Source organism: Candoia aspera, chromosome 4 (assembly GCF_035149785.1).
Source record: "Candoia aspera isolate rCanAsp1 chromosome 4, rCanAsp1.hap2, whole genome shotgun sequence".
NCBI lineage: Eukaryota > Metazoa > Chordata > Lepidosauria > Squamata > Boidae > Candoia > Candoia aspera.
Window position 1 is genome coordinate 67799196 of NC_086156.1, and position 17938 is coordinate 67817133.

At 41.5% G+C, this 17938-nt stretch overlaps 1 protein-coding gene across 1 annotated transcript in view; it reads right to left on the bottom strand.

The window, feature by feature from the left end:
- The window catches only part of UBA6 (ubiquitin like modifier activating enzyme 6), a 72265-nt gene that overhangs the window by 42069 nt on the left and 12258 nt on the right, over positions 1 to 17938 (bottom strand). The window contains exons 4-10 of the mRNA XM_063300335.1: positions 12898 to 12926; positions 11109 to 11203; positions 8976 to 9087; positions 6772 to 6852; positions 6432 to 6554; positions 4491 to 4614; positions 3291 to 3394 (exon numbers count right to left, since the gene is read on the bottom strand). Coding sequence (XP_063156405.1) covers positions 3291 to 3394; positions 4491 to 4614; positions 6432 to 6554; positions 6772 to 6852; positions 8976 to 9087; positions 11109 to 11203; positions 12898 to 12926 — 668 coding nt within the window. The remainder of the gene's footprint in view (positions 1 to 3290; positions 3395 to 4490; positions 4615 to 6431; positions 6555 to 6771; positions 6853 to 8975; positions 9088 to 11108; positions 11204 to 12897; positions 12927 to 17938) is intronic.

A 17938-nucleotide genomic window follows, 5' to 3' on the forward strand; every position in this document is an offset into this window, starting at 1 on the left:
CGCTAAGCACCACAGTCACTAAGTGGAAAATCACGTGACCGCAACGGGCTTATGACCTTAATCCCTCTTTGGTCATTAAGTGAAGTGTTGAGGTCACTAAGCAAAAAATAATGTGACTGTGACGTCCGCCTTCTCTGTTAACTCTGCTTGTCGCAAGCCAGTTGCAAAGCACGCAATTGATGATCACATGACTGAGGGACACTGCGATGATCATAAATGTGCACTGGTTGCGAAGCATGTGAATGGTGACCATGGGATGCTGCGACAGTTGTAAATGCATGGATTGGTTACAAAGTTATTTTTTAGCACCACTGTAACTTTGAATAGTTGCTGCATGAGGCAATCAGTAAGCAAAGACTACCTATAAATCATTTAGATACAGCTGAAACATTTAGATCAGAAGAACATTATATAGTTCATTCAGCTACCACTACTGAACAAGATTTCACTGTCTCCCTCCTGGTTTTCCTGATCAATCTACTGTCACTTTTTATGGGAGACAGAGGTATTGTTTTAATGCAGCAGACTTTATTTGGGTGAAAAATGGAGAAGGCACTGAGCAAAAAAGAGTACCATGAATACATCCACACATAAAACTGTCTTTAGTGAGATACCATGCACCTTTTGCCCAAACATTTCACAGAATCATATAAAGTAATGTATCTTGGATATAACCTAATTAGTACATTAGTTAGATATAACCCAATCCCTTGCCTGGTGTAGAATTCACTACCACAGCACACCCAACCATCCAACCTCTGCTTAAACACCTCCAGTGAAAGAGTGTCCATCATCTCCTGAGGAAATCTATTCCATGCTTTTACAGCTCCTACTATTAGGAAATTCTGCTTCCTATAATTTAAACCTACTGTTACTTGTCTTGGGTTTTGGAGCAACACTGAACAAGTCTGCTCCATCTGCTACATGACAGCCCTTCTAATAATTTCAAGAGAGCTATCATGCTCCCTATAGTCTTTGCTTCTCCAGACTCCAGCTTCCATCCATTTCCCCTAACTTTTTCTTCCACCCTGTACTAAGTAAGGTATTTTTTGCTTCAAATATTTCATACCATTTTTTCCAAATGTATCTTGTGTGGTTATGGCCAAACAGTTCAATTTTTGTTTCATCAGATCAAAGCACTTTGTTCCAAAATACTTCAGGCCTATCAATATTTTTTTTTCCATATTTTTGTGATGGGATTGCAAAAAAAAAAATCTGAGTAGTTTATACAAAATTACCAGTAGTCCTCTAATTAAAAAGGCAACTGGGACCAGAATTGCCATTGTTAAGCAACGCAGTCATAATGTGCGATGTCACATGACTGCACCACTTAGCAATGGCAATTCTGGAAGTCCCAGTTACCATCATTAAACGAGGACCGTGTAGGTCGTTAAGCGAGCACCTCACAAGACCGCAACTTCCGACTTCCTGCTGGCTTCCCCATTGACTTTGCTTGTGGGAAGCAGGCAGGGAACATTGGAAATTGCGATCATGTGACTGTGGGGACGCTGCAGCAGCTGGACCTACAAGGACCCATCGTAAGTAAGTACCATTCATTCAGCGCCATTGTTAACTTCGAACAGTCACTGAACAAATGGTCATAACCCAAGTTCTACCTGTAAATAAACAAACAAATAAACAAACTCTTCCATGCAGATCATGGAACTTAATTTGGTAACAAAACATTTGCAAGCTCAATGAACCTCAAGATCCGCAAAAGATTAGAAAGATTCTCAGTTTGCTACAGGAAACATCTGGAAGCTATTTTTTCTGCCAAAGAACTTGTTATGAAGTAGTGACTAAAGAGTGTCCAAACTTTTGTACCTGCCATAGACACAGTTTTCTTCTTTCGAAACTGTACCAAGTATACATTCAAATTTGCACCAAGTAGGAATTCCTGGATCTCTGCACGTACGTACTTCCTTCACATACAACACATTCCTCTTGCCCTTTCAACTAGCCAGTTTCTTTTAAATAAGTTATACACTTCAACATTGGCATTCCTCTCATGGATTTCATCCTACCAGGGTTCAATAATGCTTACTAAATCATATTTACCTGCCTGCATTAAGACTTCTCATTCTCCCTGCTTGTTTCCCATACTCCTTTAATTTGCATGGAGACAAAGGAACTCTTGGATCATCCAGTGTGATTTGTTTCCTCCTGTATTGATGTTCACATTATTCAGCTGCCTCCACGTCTTGTATATCACTTCTAACCCCAGATCCATTACTAAGCATCACTTCTTTCCTGAACTCTCTTCTACCTCCCCCCAGCATTCCAGATCAGGTTTGCAAGCTTCTTTCAAATATATTCTTCCCAGTCCCATCAGGTACAGCCCACGTCTTGCCAAAAGTTTCTCATCATGGAAATGTGTTCTATGATCAAAGAATGCAATACGTTCCAATTGGCACCATCTGTGCGTAGCCAGCTGTTTGCTTCTAATATGCTTCACTCTCTTCCTGGATCACTTTCTTTGACAGGAAGGAGTGAAGAAACCACATGTGCTTTCAGCTTCTCCACTGTCCTGAAGCATTTCATAGTCTTCAGGGCTGTATCTGGATGTTATTTTTTCCCACATGGAGCAGTGGAATGGGATATTTGTCAGTGGGCTTAAACAGGCTGAGAAGATTCTCTTTTAGCAATGGCAGACATTTTTAGAAATTAAAACCTGTTATATGAAATCCGCATTTCTGAACAAGAGAAGGGCAGGTCTTTTTCTGACTATTTTCTAAGTTTCACAGCCATATGAATCTCCTATACTTGATCACTCATGCAGCTCAAACAGAAGACTCATCCATGTTACATATTCCTAATGCACTAGAAGCTTTTACAAACTGATGTATAAATCATAGCCGTGATGACTTTTACTTTACAGCTGCTCTGAGCCAGAAGCAACAGTGGAAATGAGTAGGATAGGCTGTCTTGAACCAAACATTTCTAAAGCTTAGCACAATGCCAAAAGCTAGGTAGTTGTTGTTACAGCTGCACTGCATTTCTGAAATGCTTTAGGTAACTCCAAAACAGAGCACAGTGTCTTTCCTTTCCCTCCAGCTCAAGCACAGGAAACAAGCACATGATGGCTGAATGAGACAAGGACAGGTTCTTGATTTGATAATCTGAACACTTCTGGCAATTCAGAGTAACTGAAGCAGCAATTATCAGTAGCTTATGCGGTCACTGAATGATGAACAAGGCTAAGATAGATTCATATTCATCAAGTCAATAGAATCTAGAAGCATAAATAGACAACGCACAGACTGCTAATGGTAACCTCTAAAGACACTTACAAAATGAAATACTTTAGGTGTCTTTACTTGGACAGCTATGCCACCATGTAAATAAGGTTCCATATCTGCAGTATTCCCAATGCTGAAGGAATAAGGTGATATCACTGAAAGAGAGAGAAACAAAGTTGGGGGGAAATTTTATCTTCCTTATTCTGGCAATCTTAAATAAAAGGAAACTGAAAATGTTTATTTCATATAGTCCTACAAATCTAGTTAGACTTTTAAAGTTTTACAAGAAAAATAACTCAATTCTGAACCTAATCAACCCATACAATGATAAGTTAATTCTCTATCATATAAAGATGGAACAAAATCTGCCAAGTAATGAAATTCTATTCTATAACTACTAAAAGAACTATAAGTAGAATGAGAAAATATTTAATAGTGGTGTGCAGAACTCTCTGGTTTGGGAATGGAACGTTCCAGAGAAACCTTCCACGGACCGTGTTGTTCCAGGGTAGTTTGGTGGTTTTTTTGAAAATAAATCCTCTAAACCTGAAGTGGCTAGAGGTGTTTTGGGCATGGATTCCAGACAAAACTGACCTGTCCATGCCTAATATTTAACTACTGGCCACTAGCAAGCCTCTTGGATGAAAAGGTAGAAGATATGATTATCAAATTTGTAGATAATGTAAAATTGGGTGGGACTGTGAGATGGAAATTAATCTCAAAATAACTGACTGGTTAGAGAAGTGAGAACAGCCAGGTCTTTAAGGCTTTCTGGAATGCCAGCAGAATGGGAGCCACATGGATATTAGGGGGAACCTCATTCCAGACAGCAGGCACAATAGAGAAAGCATACTTCCTGGGTCCCAATAGATGACACTGTTTAATTGAAGGGACCCGGAGCATGCCAACCCTGTTGGCTCATACCAACTGGGCAGACATCAAGGGAGATAGGTGGTCCCTCCAATAATGAGGACCTACTCCATGTAGGTCTTTATAGGTTATAACCAAGACCCTGAATTACACCCAGGCGTATGCTGGTAACCAGTGCAGCTCACAAAACAGAGGTGTCACATGGACATACCACGGCATGCCCATCACTGCCCACACCGCTGTATTCTGGATCAGCTGAAGCTTTCAAGTGATCTTCAAGTGATCTTTTTTAGCATATCTTCTGAAAGCCACAAAGAAGCTAAGCTTCTATAGCAGAGATGTTTTTACTAAAGCTAGAAAGTTTTAAAAAGCTTAGCTTACCAGTTATCTGATGTGTGGATCCATTTAAAGATGACATTCCATTAATTTCACGGAAAGTTACGAACTGTCCAGTTTCAAGTTTATGAGGATTATTATCAAGGCAAGTGATGATACCAGAACTGGACTGAAATTGCAACCCACCAAACATCAAGGAAGGGAAAGATTTCAGTTAACATAATTTAAACACAGTTCTCATTCTTAATCATTTGCATGTTGTTGTCATGATTCTTTCAATCAAACTTGACTCCTGGTGAGTACATGGACATGCAGTTTTCTTGGTAATATTTTTGGAAGTGGATTGCCAATACCTCCTACTGGGATTTTTTTGACCTCCAAATGTAAGGCTGAGAGAGATGACTAGCTAGCTTCCATATCTAGAGGAGAACTAGAACCTGCTCTAATCCTATTCTAATTTTACTTAGTAATTCCAAGGTATGACTGGAGCATTAGCACAGATGCCAAAATTAAAATTATTATATTTCAACAGTGATCACAGCCAAAACTGTGCATGCATAATCAGGCTGACAAAATTGCAGTGAAAGGTACACACATGACATAACTTATCCTCCCCTGATAGAAATTCTGTTACATGACACTGATGATGTGGGTTGGAAAATTTTCCAAACTAACAAATTAAGGAATTTTTCCATTTTATAAATTTACTCATAATAATGAATGAATATTGATTAAAAATATTTGGTCAGCTTGGTAGTTTCAATGTTTTATTTTTTTGGATGTATAGCAAGTATTTGAGAAAAATCTAAGTCATTACATTGTAAATGGGAGAAATGACCATTTCAACACAGTTGATCTGGAATGATTAAGTAATATACTGAACCTTAAGGACTGCACACGTATGAATTACAGGTAGTCCTTACTTACCAACCACAATTGGGACTGGCAACTCTGTCACTAAGCAGCTTGGTCATTAAGCACGATGTCAAGTGACTGTGCCAACTTACAACATCAGTTCCAGCTGCAGTCAGTAAGCAAATCATCGCAGGTTGTTAAGCACAACATCACATGACTGTGACTTGTGACTTCCTGCCAGCTTCCCCATTTGACTTTGCTTGTCGGAAGCCAGCTGTGAAGGTCACAAATGGCAATCATGTGACCACAGGACGCTGTGACCATCGTAAACGCGTGCTGGTTGCCAAGGGCCCAAATCACAATCACATGCCGCAGGGACACGTTTGGTCTAGTAGTTAAGGTGCTGGGCTAGAGCCTGTGAGTTCTAGTCCCACCTTAGGCATGAAAGCCAGCTGGGTGACCTTGGGCCAGTCACTCTCTCTCAGCCCAACTCACCTCACAGGGTTGTTGTTGTGGGGAAAATAGGAGGAATGAGTAGTTCATGTCTACAATTAACTTAAAATTCTTAGCACAGACACTTATCTTTGCAAGTGTGCAGTATAACAGAAAATTAAGTAATGCAAAACAGTGTAAAAAAAACTAGTATTAGATGCTAAATATGCAATGCTTTACAAAATCAAAAAATAATAATGCTAAATATTTTCAAAAGGATTTGGCATTATTTTTAAAAAGTAACCCTTCTCAACCACTTTATCAAACCCATTGCCTTGTCTCAGCTTTGCCCTTCTAATCATAGCTAAAGATCCCATGAGCAGGGACCATGGCACTTTTGAGTACTGGATCTTGTTTTACTGTCTGCACTGAATGAATACCTTTATTTTCCACATTTCTAACTTTCATATGAATTCTACCACTACTAAAGCCACATTTCCCAAAAAAGACAATTCTGATTTAATATCTGTAACAGTGTAGTATACATCATTATCATTTGCATAATACTGCTGCATACTTTCTCTATATTTGTGAATTTAAAAAATGAAGACAAGGATTTAAGTCAAACCAAATATTTAAAGGAAGCTATTAAATATACCAAAAACATCAATATTTAGAAATGCAAAACACTGTTCTCACCTGAGATATGTTTGAAATGAAGATTTCTTTTGGTTCCTCTCCTGTGGTATCTAGAACTTCAAATTCATCACCAAAGTCACAAAACAGACGTGCCCACATTCCATGCACATCTGCACTTATGAACTGTAAGAAAGGGCCAGACAAGTGACAGTTAAGAGTTCACAATTCTTGCATCAAAGATTTTATTGACACCCCTGATGAACAGAGAAAAGTGAAGGTGTTAATGTTTAATGTTTAGTGAATCGGGATGATATGAGACAGAGGAGAAGAAGGCATAGCAGATTATGAAAAATTCTTATGGAAAATGCTTAATAAATGTACTGTTATTATTTAGAATTACCTTAATAGGTGGATGTTGTGCATGGCAAAAAGCATTAATCTTCTTCTGCAGTGACATCTTCATCTCAGTTACTATGACACACTTTTAAAAGAAATAGTCCAAAGGTAAATCTTAGGTTAACACAAGGCTGATTATAACCTGTACATAGTATATATGAGAGCCAGTTTTGTCTAGTGGTTAAGGTGCTGGGCTAGAAACCAGGAGACTGTGAATTCTAGTCCTGCCTTAGGCATGAAAGCCGGCTGGGTGACCTTGGACCAGTTGCTCTCTCTCAGCCCAACCCACCTCACAGGGTTCCTGTTGTGGGGGAAATAGGAGGAGGAAGGAGTATTAGGTATGTTCCCCACCTTGAGTTATTTATAAAAATAATAAAGGCTGGATAGAAAATAAATAAATAAATAATATCAATAGACACAAAAATGTATGATGTAGAAATCTAATATCTCAGCTAGGTTTCTTGAATAATATGTAATATCTGAAATAAGTTAATATCTTTCCACTTCTGCAATAACTAAAAGAGTGAAATTGGCTCTGCTTATCTCATGTCAAAGGACTAAACAGCTTTACAATCTGTTCTGAGCTCTTTCTATAGTTTTTGTTAAATTAAAAACAGTCTACGTTTTGCACATATGCTCTTTATAACACAAAAATAGCCATTAAGACTAAGGAAAGCCCTAATAACATTTTTAAAAGTTGAGCCTAAAATATGTTAGATCATATCAGCATATCCATTAAAAGTGAAGGCACAGGGGAAGACAAACACAGCTTAGTACAAGCCTACAGAATATCCGAGAGAACTGATCCAGCAGTAAAGCATATAGGAAGATCCCAAACTAAAGACCACCAGGCTCCAGCTAAGGAACATCAGGAAAATTGGTGACATAACTATGTGCATGCTATCTTAATGCTTACCTTAATGATGCACAAAATACTACGGTAAGGATATAAAAGAACATTTCTAAGTTGAGCAAAATGCAGAAGGATCTGTAGCAAGCAGAGACTATTTCAAAAAGACAACTGGAACATAGGGACATCAAGATGCAAATTCTACCTTTAAACACTTGTGTTATGTCTGATGCAAGTCTGTGTGTTGCAGTTTCTGCAACATAACATAATGACACAAGTTTCATCCTTCCTGAGAGTGCTTATGACAAGATTAGCCTTCCTGAGAGTGCTTATGGCAGGATTCAACGCATAAATCTACACGCACGTGCAAGCACATACGCAGACACATACCTGTAATCATTTAAATTCAATCAGGTACTAAAAAAAAAGATCCTTCTGAGGAGATAATATCTGCCACATTTAGAATAAAATTTGAAGTAGGGTTTTAGATCTAAACTGCTTTACAAAATACACAGTCACAATGAACATGCTGAACACACATGCAAAGATGACAAAGCTTACAGTGTGATGCTACTTTCATCAGAAAGGGGAAAATAGTAAGAATCTGTAAATGCTGCTCCTCAAGTTGAAAGTGGTTTTTCTTACTGCAGCATTTTAAAGCATCAAATTACATATGACAGTCTCAATTTGATTAGGATTGTTTTGTGGGGATTCTGCTTCACCACCAGGAGCCACAGAATCAGCTAGAAGTAGTCCAATCTGATAAAGCTGCACAAATTAAAACTGAGATTTTAAAATTCAGTTACCATGTCACAGCTATAATTTAGGTGCAATGACTCCAATGAATTTAAGCTTCATTATAGTCACTGACCAGAAATGAGATGACACCTTTCATTCCATGAGTTCTCTATGTTTGCACTGCACAGGCAAACCAAACCCTTTCCAAATCACTTGCACAAAAGACTCAGGTAAGAAAAGGAGGGAGTCACCTTCTGTTTGTATACAGAATTGGAAGAATACTCAGAAATAATAGAAGTTCTCCCTCTTGCTGCTTTCTGTTACTTCCAAAAAAACGTTAGAGAGAGACTTATCCTCCTTTTCCTTCTCAACCCAACTCCCATCTCAAGTGTTCGGAGAACTGAGAAAAAGTTAGGTTCTAACTTTCTGAATTGGCTTTTCAAGATTCTTAAAAGCAGCAAGAGGAATCGTCACAGTTTTAAATGCCTTCCAATTCCAGAAACAAAAATATTTCCCTGCCCATTTTTCAGGTCTATATATACAAAGCAGAAATTTGGGACAGGGTATATTAGGTATTACAGCTATTAAATGGAAAGATGTTTCAAAAAGATACCACATACCTGATACTGTTTTAGAAAAGAAATGTCAGTGATTTCATTTAATGGATCAGTTGATGACATCACTTGGACATATGGATTCAGCTCTGCAATGTGATGATGTGCTGCTTCAGCTCTGAAGTGCATTTAATAATTGTACTATTAATAGGTGTGACATGCAGGTTCTATCCTGCCTTCTGATGCATGCTGGCTGATCACAAAACATTACAATCAAGTTTTCAAGTTTGCAACACATAATTACACCACCTGCTCTCACATATAACCCAGTCCCTATTAGCATTTCAACAAGAAGAAAAAAACCCATCAGCACTCACTCAAATTACAAAAAATGTTCCTATTTCAAGCGAGTTGTTATTTATAATACTACATTAACTCAATAAAGATGGAGTAAATTTCAGAAATATATAATTTGATTAAATTATACCCTAAATATTACCAGGACTTTCTGGTTGGTTACTTGCTTTCCTGACCTAAAATTGGATTAGCAAGGTGAAATTATAGTTATCTTTCAAAGAATGAGTTACACTATGTATTTTAACTAGCATTTACAGAAAGAGTTTTTAAATAGGTTTTGCCAGATTATCCTCTAAAATTGTTTCCAGTAAGAAGAGAAGGAAAAGTGTTTTGGATCTGGCATAGGTGAATTTACTGTACCCATCAGCAACAGCTTAAGACCGCTTTTCCTGGGCTCACACAGTACCTGTGCGGTATGTCCTGTGTTTGACCTGCTTTTTCAATTAAGACCTGGAAGAGAAGTTGCTTAAACAAGCTAGCTCTTCCTATCTGTTTTCCAGAATAGTGCACCACTTGTTTGCCAAGCACAAGCTGCCAACTAACAAGCTTTCCAGTTTTGACCTTAATAAGTTAATTGTTACTAACTTCAACTCCAGTGAAACTCACACCTTGCTGCTAGAGGCTTAACAAGGCAAACAGCCTATGCTACTGCATACCTTTCTTTGTGGATTCCCATTGTTCTTTTCCTATTCTTTAATTATAAAATCTAAACAAATGAAGTGTTCCATTTATTTTCTGTTAATTTTCCCCAGACCAAGGTGAGCATTCCAAGGGTCCGGGGAAGTGGGGGTGGACTATAAGTTCTGCCCCATAAAGGTAACACCTTTTGTGAGTAGTTGCCATGAAAATTCCTCCTTGCTGCTATTTTGGCTCACTGCAGGTATTCAAGGAAGAAACTCTCTGACGTTTCAAGCATCTGAACTTTCTTAATAAACTGTTACTAATTAAAACCATTCTGGCACCTGGGCATCTTCCTTAGTGTTCACCTTCTTTGGTATCTGACCCACCAATGCTAAAGCCAGCAATAAGGTCCCAGGAGAAAACCCATCTGAGCCCAGAGGAAGGGATGGCATCTTTAAGGAGCCACTGAGAGGTGCAGCAAGCAGGCCTATGCCACATCCAAAGTATTGTTCCAGCTTTGGTTCAGAATATAGCACATCTCTTGTTTCTAAGCTAAGATTCGGGTATAATTTATTTTAACGAAATATTTCATGAGTAAAGTTATGAATACTTTTCTTCACAGCAAAGCAAAGTGGCTGTGTATGCACATGTATCCACAGACCGCTGGGAACAGTTTCTGAAGCAGTCATGTGAACCTAGAAAAAGAAGTAGTTGCTCTGAATATTTAAAGAGAGCTACTTTCATTCCCACACACTGCAGTGTACACCTTGTTGCAAGGTGCCTAAGGATTTGCACAGCTGTAATTTAAAACATTTGATTCCACATCAGTTAAGTAAACATTTTTCATTATTCCATTTCACACTGTTTTTCCCAACTACGATACTTGGTTACTAAAATGGTAACGTATCTACATTAGCCACAAATTACTATTAAAAACTTACTGTTTAGAAAACATAAACCTCAGTAACTAATTGCGTCCTACACACCAGCAGAGAATTAGGATATAGAGGTATAAATTTTATCCACAATTTGGAAATATGATCTGATTGATATTTTTCAGTAGATACAAAAATATAGCTTCTCATTTTATATAAACATGGGCAATGCTCATTGCAATAATTTTCAAGACTGGACCATGAGATTTATTTTTAAAAAGAATTGTAAAATCTATCAACATAGTTAGCATACATTTGCTCACAATGTTTTAAAAATTGTACAGACCTGTTCCTTAGATTTAGAACATCATCTTCACGAACAAAGAAGTTTGTTCCTAAATCCCACGTCTTGCATTGCTTAGTATCATGGATAGTGAGAGCCTTGAAATAGTATTAGAAGAAAGGAATAACGTATATTTGAAACAGCAATGATGCAACATCATTCATATACAGTACATTTTATTTTATTTTATTTTATTTTATTTTTATTTATTTATTTTCTATCCTGCCTTTATTATTTTTATAAATAACTCAAGGCGGGGAACATACCCAATACTCCTTCCTCCTCCTATTTTCCCCACAACAACAACCCTGTGAGGTGAGTTGGGCTGAGAGAGAGGGACTGGCCCAAAGTCACCCAGCCGGCTTTCAGACCTAAGGTGGGACTAGAACTCTCAGTCTCCTGGTTTCTAGCCCAGCACCTTAACCATTAGACCAAACTGGCTCTCATATATACTACACACACACACACACACACACACACACACACACACACAGACGCTATCACACCCATAAATTTATTAATTTTGTTACACATCTGAACTATAAATGCCTTTCTTCGTATTGATATGTATGCATTACTTTCTCTAGAAGAATCCCAATTGCCACTGATATCGTGGACCTAAAGCAATCCATAGGTTTCCATAACCAACGCAACTGGAGTTGGTCAATATTTCTGTATGGTCAAAGTAGAACCACAGAACCTGCTGAATAGCTATCCTATTAAAATAACAATTCTGTTAAAGTTGCACGAGTACAGTATGACATTCAAGTTCAAAAATTTGAGGAATATTTACTTATTTTTTTAATTAAATTTATGTCACCGCCCATCTCCCCCAACAGGGGACTATTCCATCCTCAGAATGGTAATCTATCCATCAAAATTTGCTTTGCAGTTCTGTGCTCTACATAGGAACCTAGATACTTGAATATTATTTTCAAAGACAGAACTTATGTTTTGCTTTTAAAGAACCACTAGTACCAAAAGCTTTTTACAACCAAGCAAGAAGCTCTTCAGAAAATTAATCCTGCACAGATGATTTTGAAGAAGAAATGCTATATTTCTTGAGCTCACATCTAGAAATGAAAAGAACTTAAAAAAATAACATAGGATAAAACCGTGGGAAACAAAACCCACTCTAATGCACACTGAAATGTAATGAACAGATTTTCAGATAAAGAAATCCCCTGCACCAGAATCGGATAAATCTGATAGAAGTCTAATTACTTCTTATACTGTCCTTATTCAGTTTTGGATAATCTGTATTTTATTTTCATATCTCCCCTGGCACATACTATGAACACCTGATCTAAGCACTGTTTAAATTAACATGCTGGAAAATAGTCATAAATAGTCACCAGGAAAAAAGAAAACTAAGAAAGCCACTTCCTACTTTTCTATTTTTCTTTCTTATTTGCTTTTTTGCACCTTCTTTCTTTCTATTTTTTTTTAGTTTGTATTATCTTTTATTATTGTACTTAAACCTTTTAATAAAAATATTATTTAAAAAATAGTCACCAGGAGAACAGTCAGAAGCCCTATCATAAATTAAGCTTCTCTGATATATCTAAAACGAGATACATGAATACTTCTTACATGACTTAGAAGAATAAGATATATATCAGCATCTCAGAATCAAGATACTAATTTAGCAATATTTTGCTAACAAAATGTTTGTGAGTCAAATTTATGACAGCATCATCAGTCTTTTTAGGAAATATCAATGAATACATTAAAATAAGAAATATTACAAATATAGTTATTCTTAGAACTTAGAATATATCTTTCTTCTTACCTTTATTCCTGCAAGAACTATGTTCTTAGCTGAAAAGAAAAGTAAATATCTTATTCCTCTGCAAAAGATAACCTTGAATTTAAGACAATTATCTTATCAAAAGAAAACATAGATAGAAATACAGTATACATATAGATAAATATCTTGTGCAATGTTCCTCATATTGTCAGCCTAAAGTTGCCAGCTCCAGCTAAAACCAGTCCTGAAGATTTCCCAGTAGAAGTTCCAGATAAAATATTAATGATATTGCAAAGAAAAACTGAAAAATTATGTTTCAGTACTAAAAAATTAGAAAATTAGTAGAAAGGTGATATATAGATTCCATTTCTAAAATTATACTATCAAGCAGCACATTTGGGGCATATTACTCCCTTTATATTGAAAATGCAAGATAGTGGATACAGGTAGAAAACCTAAAAAAAGGTAGATAGATCCACAAGCCAATCATTTTTCTTCCAAAAGATTTTATAAAAATAGCTCATATCAACACAATTGAAGCCATGGAGAGACCTCAGTCACTATAGAGTAAGCCACTTCTACAAGAATAAGAAACTATGTAATAAAGAAGAGACAGAGTTTGTTTGTTTGTTTATCAAATTTGTCACCACCCATCTCCTCTGAGCGGAGGAACTCTGGGCGGTTTACAATATAAAACAATAAATACACAATAAAATTTCAATATAAAATACATTATAAAACAATTTTGCAGAGCTACCAAACATAATAAAATCCAGATGGCTATGGTCTCATTCAGTCATTGTATAGGAGGGGCACTTCAAGGTACTAGCCAGCCCCAAGTATGACTATTCTCCTCCCTGCCCCAAGCCCGGTGGCAGAGCCAGGTCTTCAACCTCCTCCGGAAGGCTAGGAGCAATGGGGCTAATCTCACCTCCGGGGGCAAGATGTTCCAGAGGGCGGGTGCTACTGCAGAGAAGGCCCACCTCCTGGACCCCGCCAGATAGAATTCTCTTATCGATGGGGTCCGTAGCATGCTCCCTCTGCATGATCAAGTGGGACGGGCTGATGAAATGGGGAAGAGGCGGTCCCTTAGGTAACCCAGTCCCATGCCAATCCAGGGCTTTATAGGTGATAACCAACACCTTGAATTGGACCTGGAAGCAGACTGGTATCCAATGCAGCTCACGTAGCAGAGGTGTTATGTGTGCCCTTCTAGGGGCGCCAAAAATAGCCCATGCAGCTGCATTCTGAACCAGCTGAAGCTTCCGGACACTCTTCAAAGGCAGCCCCATGTAGAGCACATTGCAATAGTCTCTATGGGAGATAACAAGGGCATGAGTGACTGTTCGAAGGGCTCCCAATCCAGGAAAGTGCGTAACTGGTGCACAACACGAAGCTGTGCAAAGGCCCTTCTGGCCGCGGCTGCCACCTGCTCTATGAGCAGGACTGTGAGTCCACAAGGACCCCCAAGTTATGCACCGGGTCTGTCTGCGGCTGTGCAACCCGATCCAGAACCAAAGATGACAAAGTCCCGGATACGGAAGAACTCTTAACCCACAGCCACTCCGTCTTACCAGGGTTCAGTTGAAGCCTGTTGTTCCCGATCCAGGCCCCTACAGCCCCCAGGTACCTGGAAAGGGCAGCTATGGCATCACTTACCTCACCTGGGATGGAGATATACAACTGAGTATCGTCAGCATACTGATGATACCTCATCTCATGGGGACGGATGATCTCACCCAGCGGTTTCACGTAGATGTTGAATAGGAGGGGAGAGAGAACTGAAACCTGTGGCACCCCACACACGAGGGGTTGAGGGTTAGATCTCAGACTCCCTATCACCACCGTTTGGGAACGGCCCTGGAGAAAGGAGGTGAACCAGCGTAGAACCATGCCACTCACCCCCGACTCCCTGAGCCGACCCAAAAGGATTCCATGGTCGATGGTATCGAAAGCCGCTGAGAGGTCAAGAAGAGCAAGGATGGATGCACTACCCCCATCACGTTCCCGCCAGAGATCATCCATAAGTGCGACCAATGCCGTTTCTGTCCCATATCCGGGTTTGAAACCTGACTGAAAGGGTGTCATGTCCCCCGTTGCAATGCAATCATGCATCACAACGGGGAACATGCCTTTCTGGAAAAGGGAAGGGAGGAGGAAGGAATCATACCAATCCTTCAATCACTCAGATACAAATGCAATTAGAGGACAAAGGAGACATACCTTTGCCCTGACCAGAGAAGCCATCATCATATCTCCCGGACATCTCTGCATTACCCCGGGGACACACCTGCGCCGGACACGGGAAGAAGACAGAGGCGATCAGCGCTAATCCTCCTGATCGCCCATTGAGACCCCGGTATCGCACCCCGATCGCCCATCAAGACTCCGGATCCGGACTGTGGGGCAATGGGGGTGGAGACAGAGGCGATCAGCGCTAATCCTCCTGATCGCCCATCGAGACCCCGGTATCGCACCCGATCGCCCATCAAGACTCCGGATCCGGACTGTGGGACAATGGGGGGTGGAGGAGGGCCAGGTCCGCACCGCGGGTATTTACGGGATATCCCGCACGCCATGTGCTCATTCCCGTCTTTTTCTGTGTATGCATTCTGTTCCCATTAAACCGGAAATCCTTAGCCCATCTAAGTGAGTCCGTGTCTCTTTGGGAGCAAGGCAGCCATCACATAAAGACGGGAATCGGAAAAAAAAAATTTCCACCAGCACCAATCCAGATCTCATCTGTGAGGGACCCAAGTTGGCGATGGAAAGACGCAACCCACGAAGGGGTGGCTACCCGAGGACCGACGACGGGTCACCAGACTCCGCGGCACAAGCGATCGGTAAGAACCCTACTCCCAGACGGCACAGGATCCAGGAGGGTTCAGGATCAAGCTCGGAGGAGGAGGAGACCGGGAGGAGCAGGACACTCGAAGCCACCAGAGAGTCACGGGGTGAGTGGGTCACCCTGGATGAGACGGCGGGATCCCTACCCAGAACGTTCAGGGCGTTGAAGAAGCCGCAGGTCCCCAACGACCGCAGGAGCTGAGGGAAGGCGCCGGAGCGGACGAACCGAGGATGGCTTCCAGACAGATGAGCGGCTAAGCACAGTGGAATCGAGGCTGGAGTCGATCGAACAGCTGCTCCTGAGATTGTCAGTCGAGTGGGAATCCCGAGGAAGGGGTGAGCCGGGACCAGGCACCAGAAGCTCATCACCCCCCCTCCCATCCCTGAGACGCGACAACTGGGGCGAGGACGGAGATGGCAGGAAGCTGAGGCAGCACCGGGCAAAGGTCACCGCGTAGAACCAGCCAGGAGGCCATCTCCCCCCCCCCCCGGGAGACGCGACAGCTGGAAAGAGGCTGGAGCTGGCACGAGACGGAGGCAACGCCGCCCGGAGCCTGGCTGAGGGAATCCCCACACCGAGACCGGAGAACCCCAGCAGCCCGAGGTACGCCCAGACGACCAGAAGGGGTTTGGACCCCACCAGGAGCGGGAGTGAAAGACCTCGGGGTCAAGTTCGATGGGGACCCAGCCACACTATCGTTTTTCCTCACGAACGCAAAAAATTACATGGAGGAATATGGACCATATTTCCATTCGGAAAAGGGCAAAATCAATGCCATAGCGAACAAACTCAAAGGAAGGGCGGCTGATTGGTATGTCCAGCTGTGCCAGGCAGATGCCCCAGAGCTCGATTACGTCGACGAGTTTCTCTGGGCGCTGGATCTGCACTTCAGAGACCCCTTAGAGAAGGAGAGAGCAAAAAGATCCCTAAGGGGAATCAGCCAAGGACAACGATCTGTGGCAGATTATGCCATGGAATTTCAAGCACTGGCTGGAAAGGTGGAGGACTGGTCGCAGTCTACCCTAATTGAACGCTTCAAAGAGGGTCTGAATTTGAACGTTCTGAGGTGGGCATTATGCAGAGACGACCCAAACACTCTAATCAAGTGGATACAGCTGGCCGGTAAGGCGGAAAATGCCCAGGAATCCTTCCTGCAAGCCAAGAGGACGGGGCAACAAGCAGCGACGGCAAAGGGACCCCGAACCACTACAGGACCGGTGAGACCAGCACCCCAACCCTGGAGAGAGGAGAGGGAGCGACGGTTCGCCAAGGGGCAGTGCCTTCGATGCGGGAAAGAGGACCACAAAGCGGCAGCCTGCCCGAAAACAAAGGCAGTTGACAGACCAAGAAAACCGCCGGGCAAACCACCCGCAGCACCCAAAAAGATGCCAGCGGCCAGTGGAGAGATCGGAGCAAAAGATCTACCTTACTCCATTGAAGAGGAGGAGAGCGACGAAGAACAACCGGCGGGAAACGCCAGCCACCTGCCCTAAGAAGCGCCAGAGGGCAGGTGGAGGAGGAGAATGGGCACAGCGACTTCTGGGTGAGTGTCAACTGTCCCACCCTGTATGTCAAAGTTAAACTAAAGTCCAAGATGAAGTCTATCGAAGTTTGGGCCCTAATCGACTTGGGCTGTTCCAGGTGCCTAATGCACCCGGACCTGGCGGCCAATTTAAAGCTCCGCTGCTATCCACTTCAGCACCACATAGTATTTACCCAATTGGACGGTTCAGCGGCGGGAGGGGGCCCGGTCACCCAATTTACCGAAGAAGTGGCGCTGCAGCTAGGCAGCCACTGGGAGAGACTGCAATTTGTCGTGGTACCGGTGGGCCAACCCTTAATCATCCTGGGCATCCCGTGGTTGGTATGAAGGAACCCATACATAAATTGGGAAACCAGGACAATCACGTTTACAGACGGCTTCTACCAAGCACCTACAGGGGATAGAGTTCCACGTGCTGCGGTGGGGAGGGTGGCATCTACAACAACACACCTGGAGGCAGCGGCCCTGGAAGGCTTGCCAGACAGGTACGTGGAGTTTGCAGATGTGTTCGGGGAGAAAGAAGCAGACAAACTCCCACCCCACAGAAAGATGGACTGTGCAATAGAACTGGTCCCCAACACACCCTTGCCAAAACCCAAAATTTATGCAATGACCCAAAAGGAACTGGCAGCATTGCGGGAGTTTGTGGACAAGAATTTAGCATGAGGCTTCATCGAGCCCGCAAACTCGCC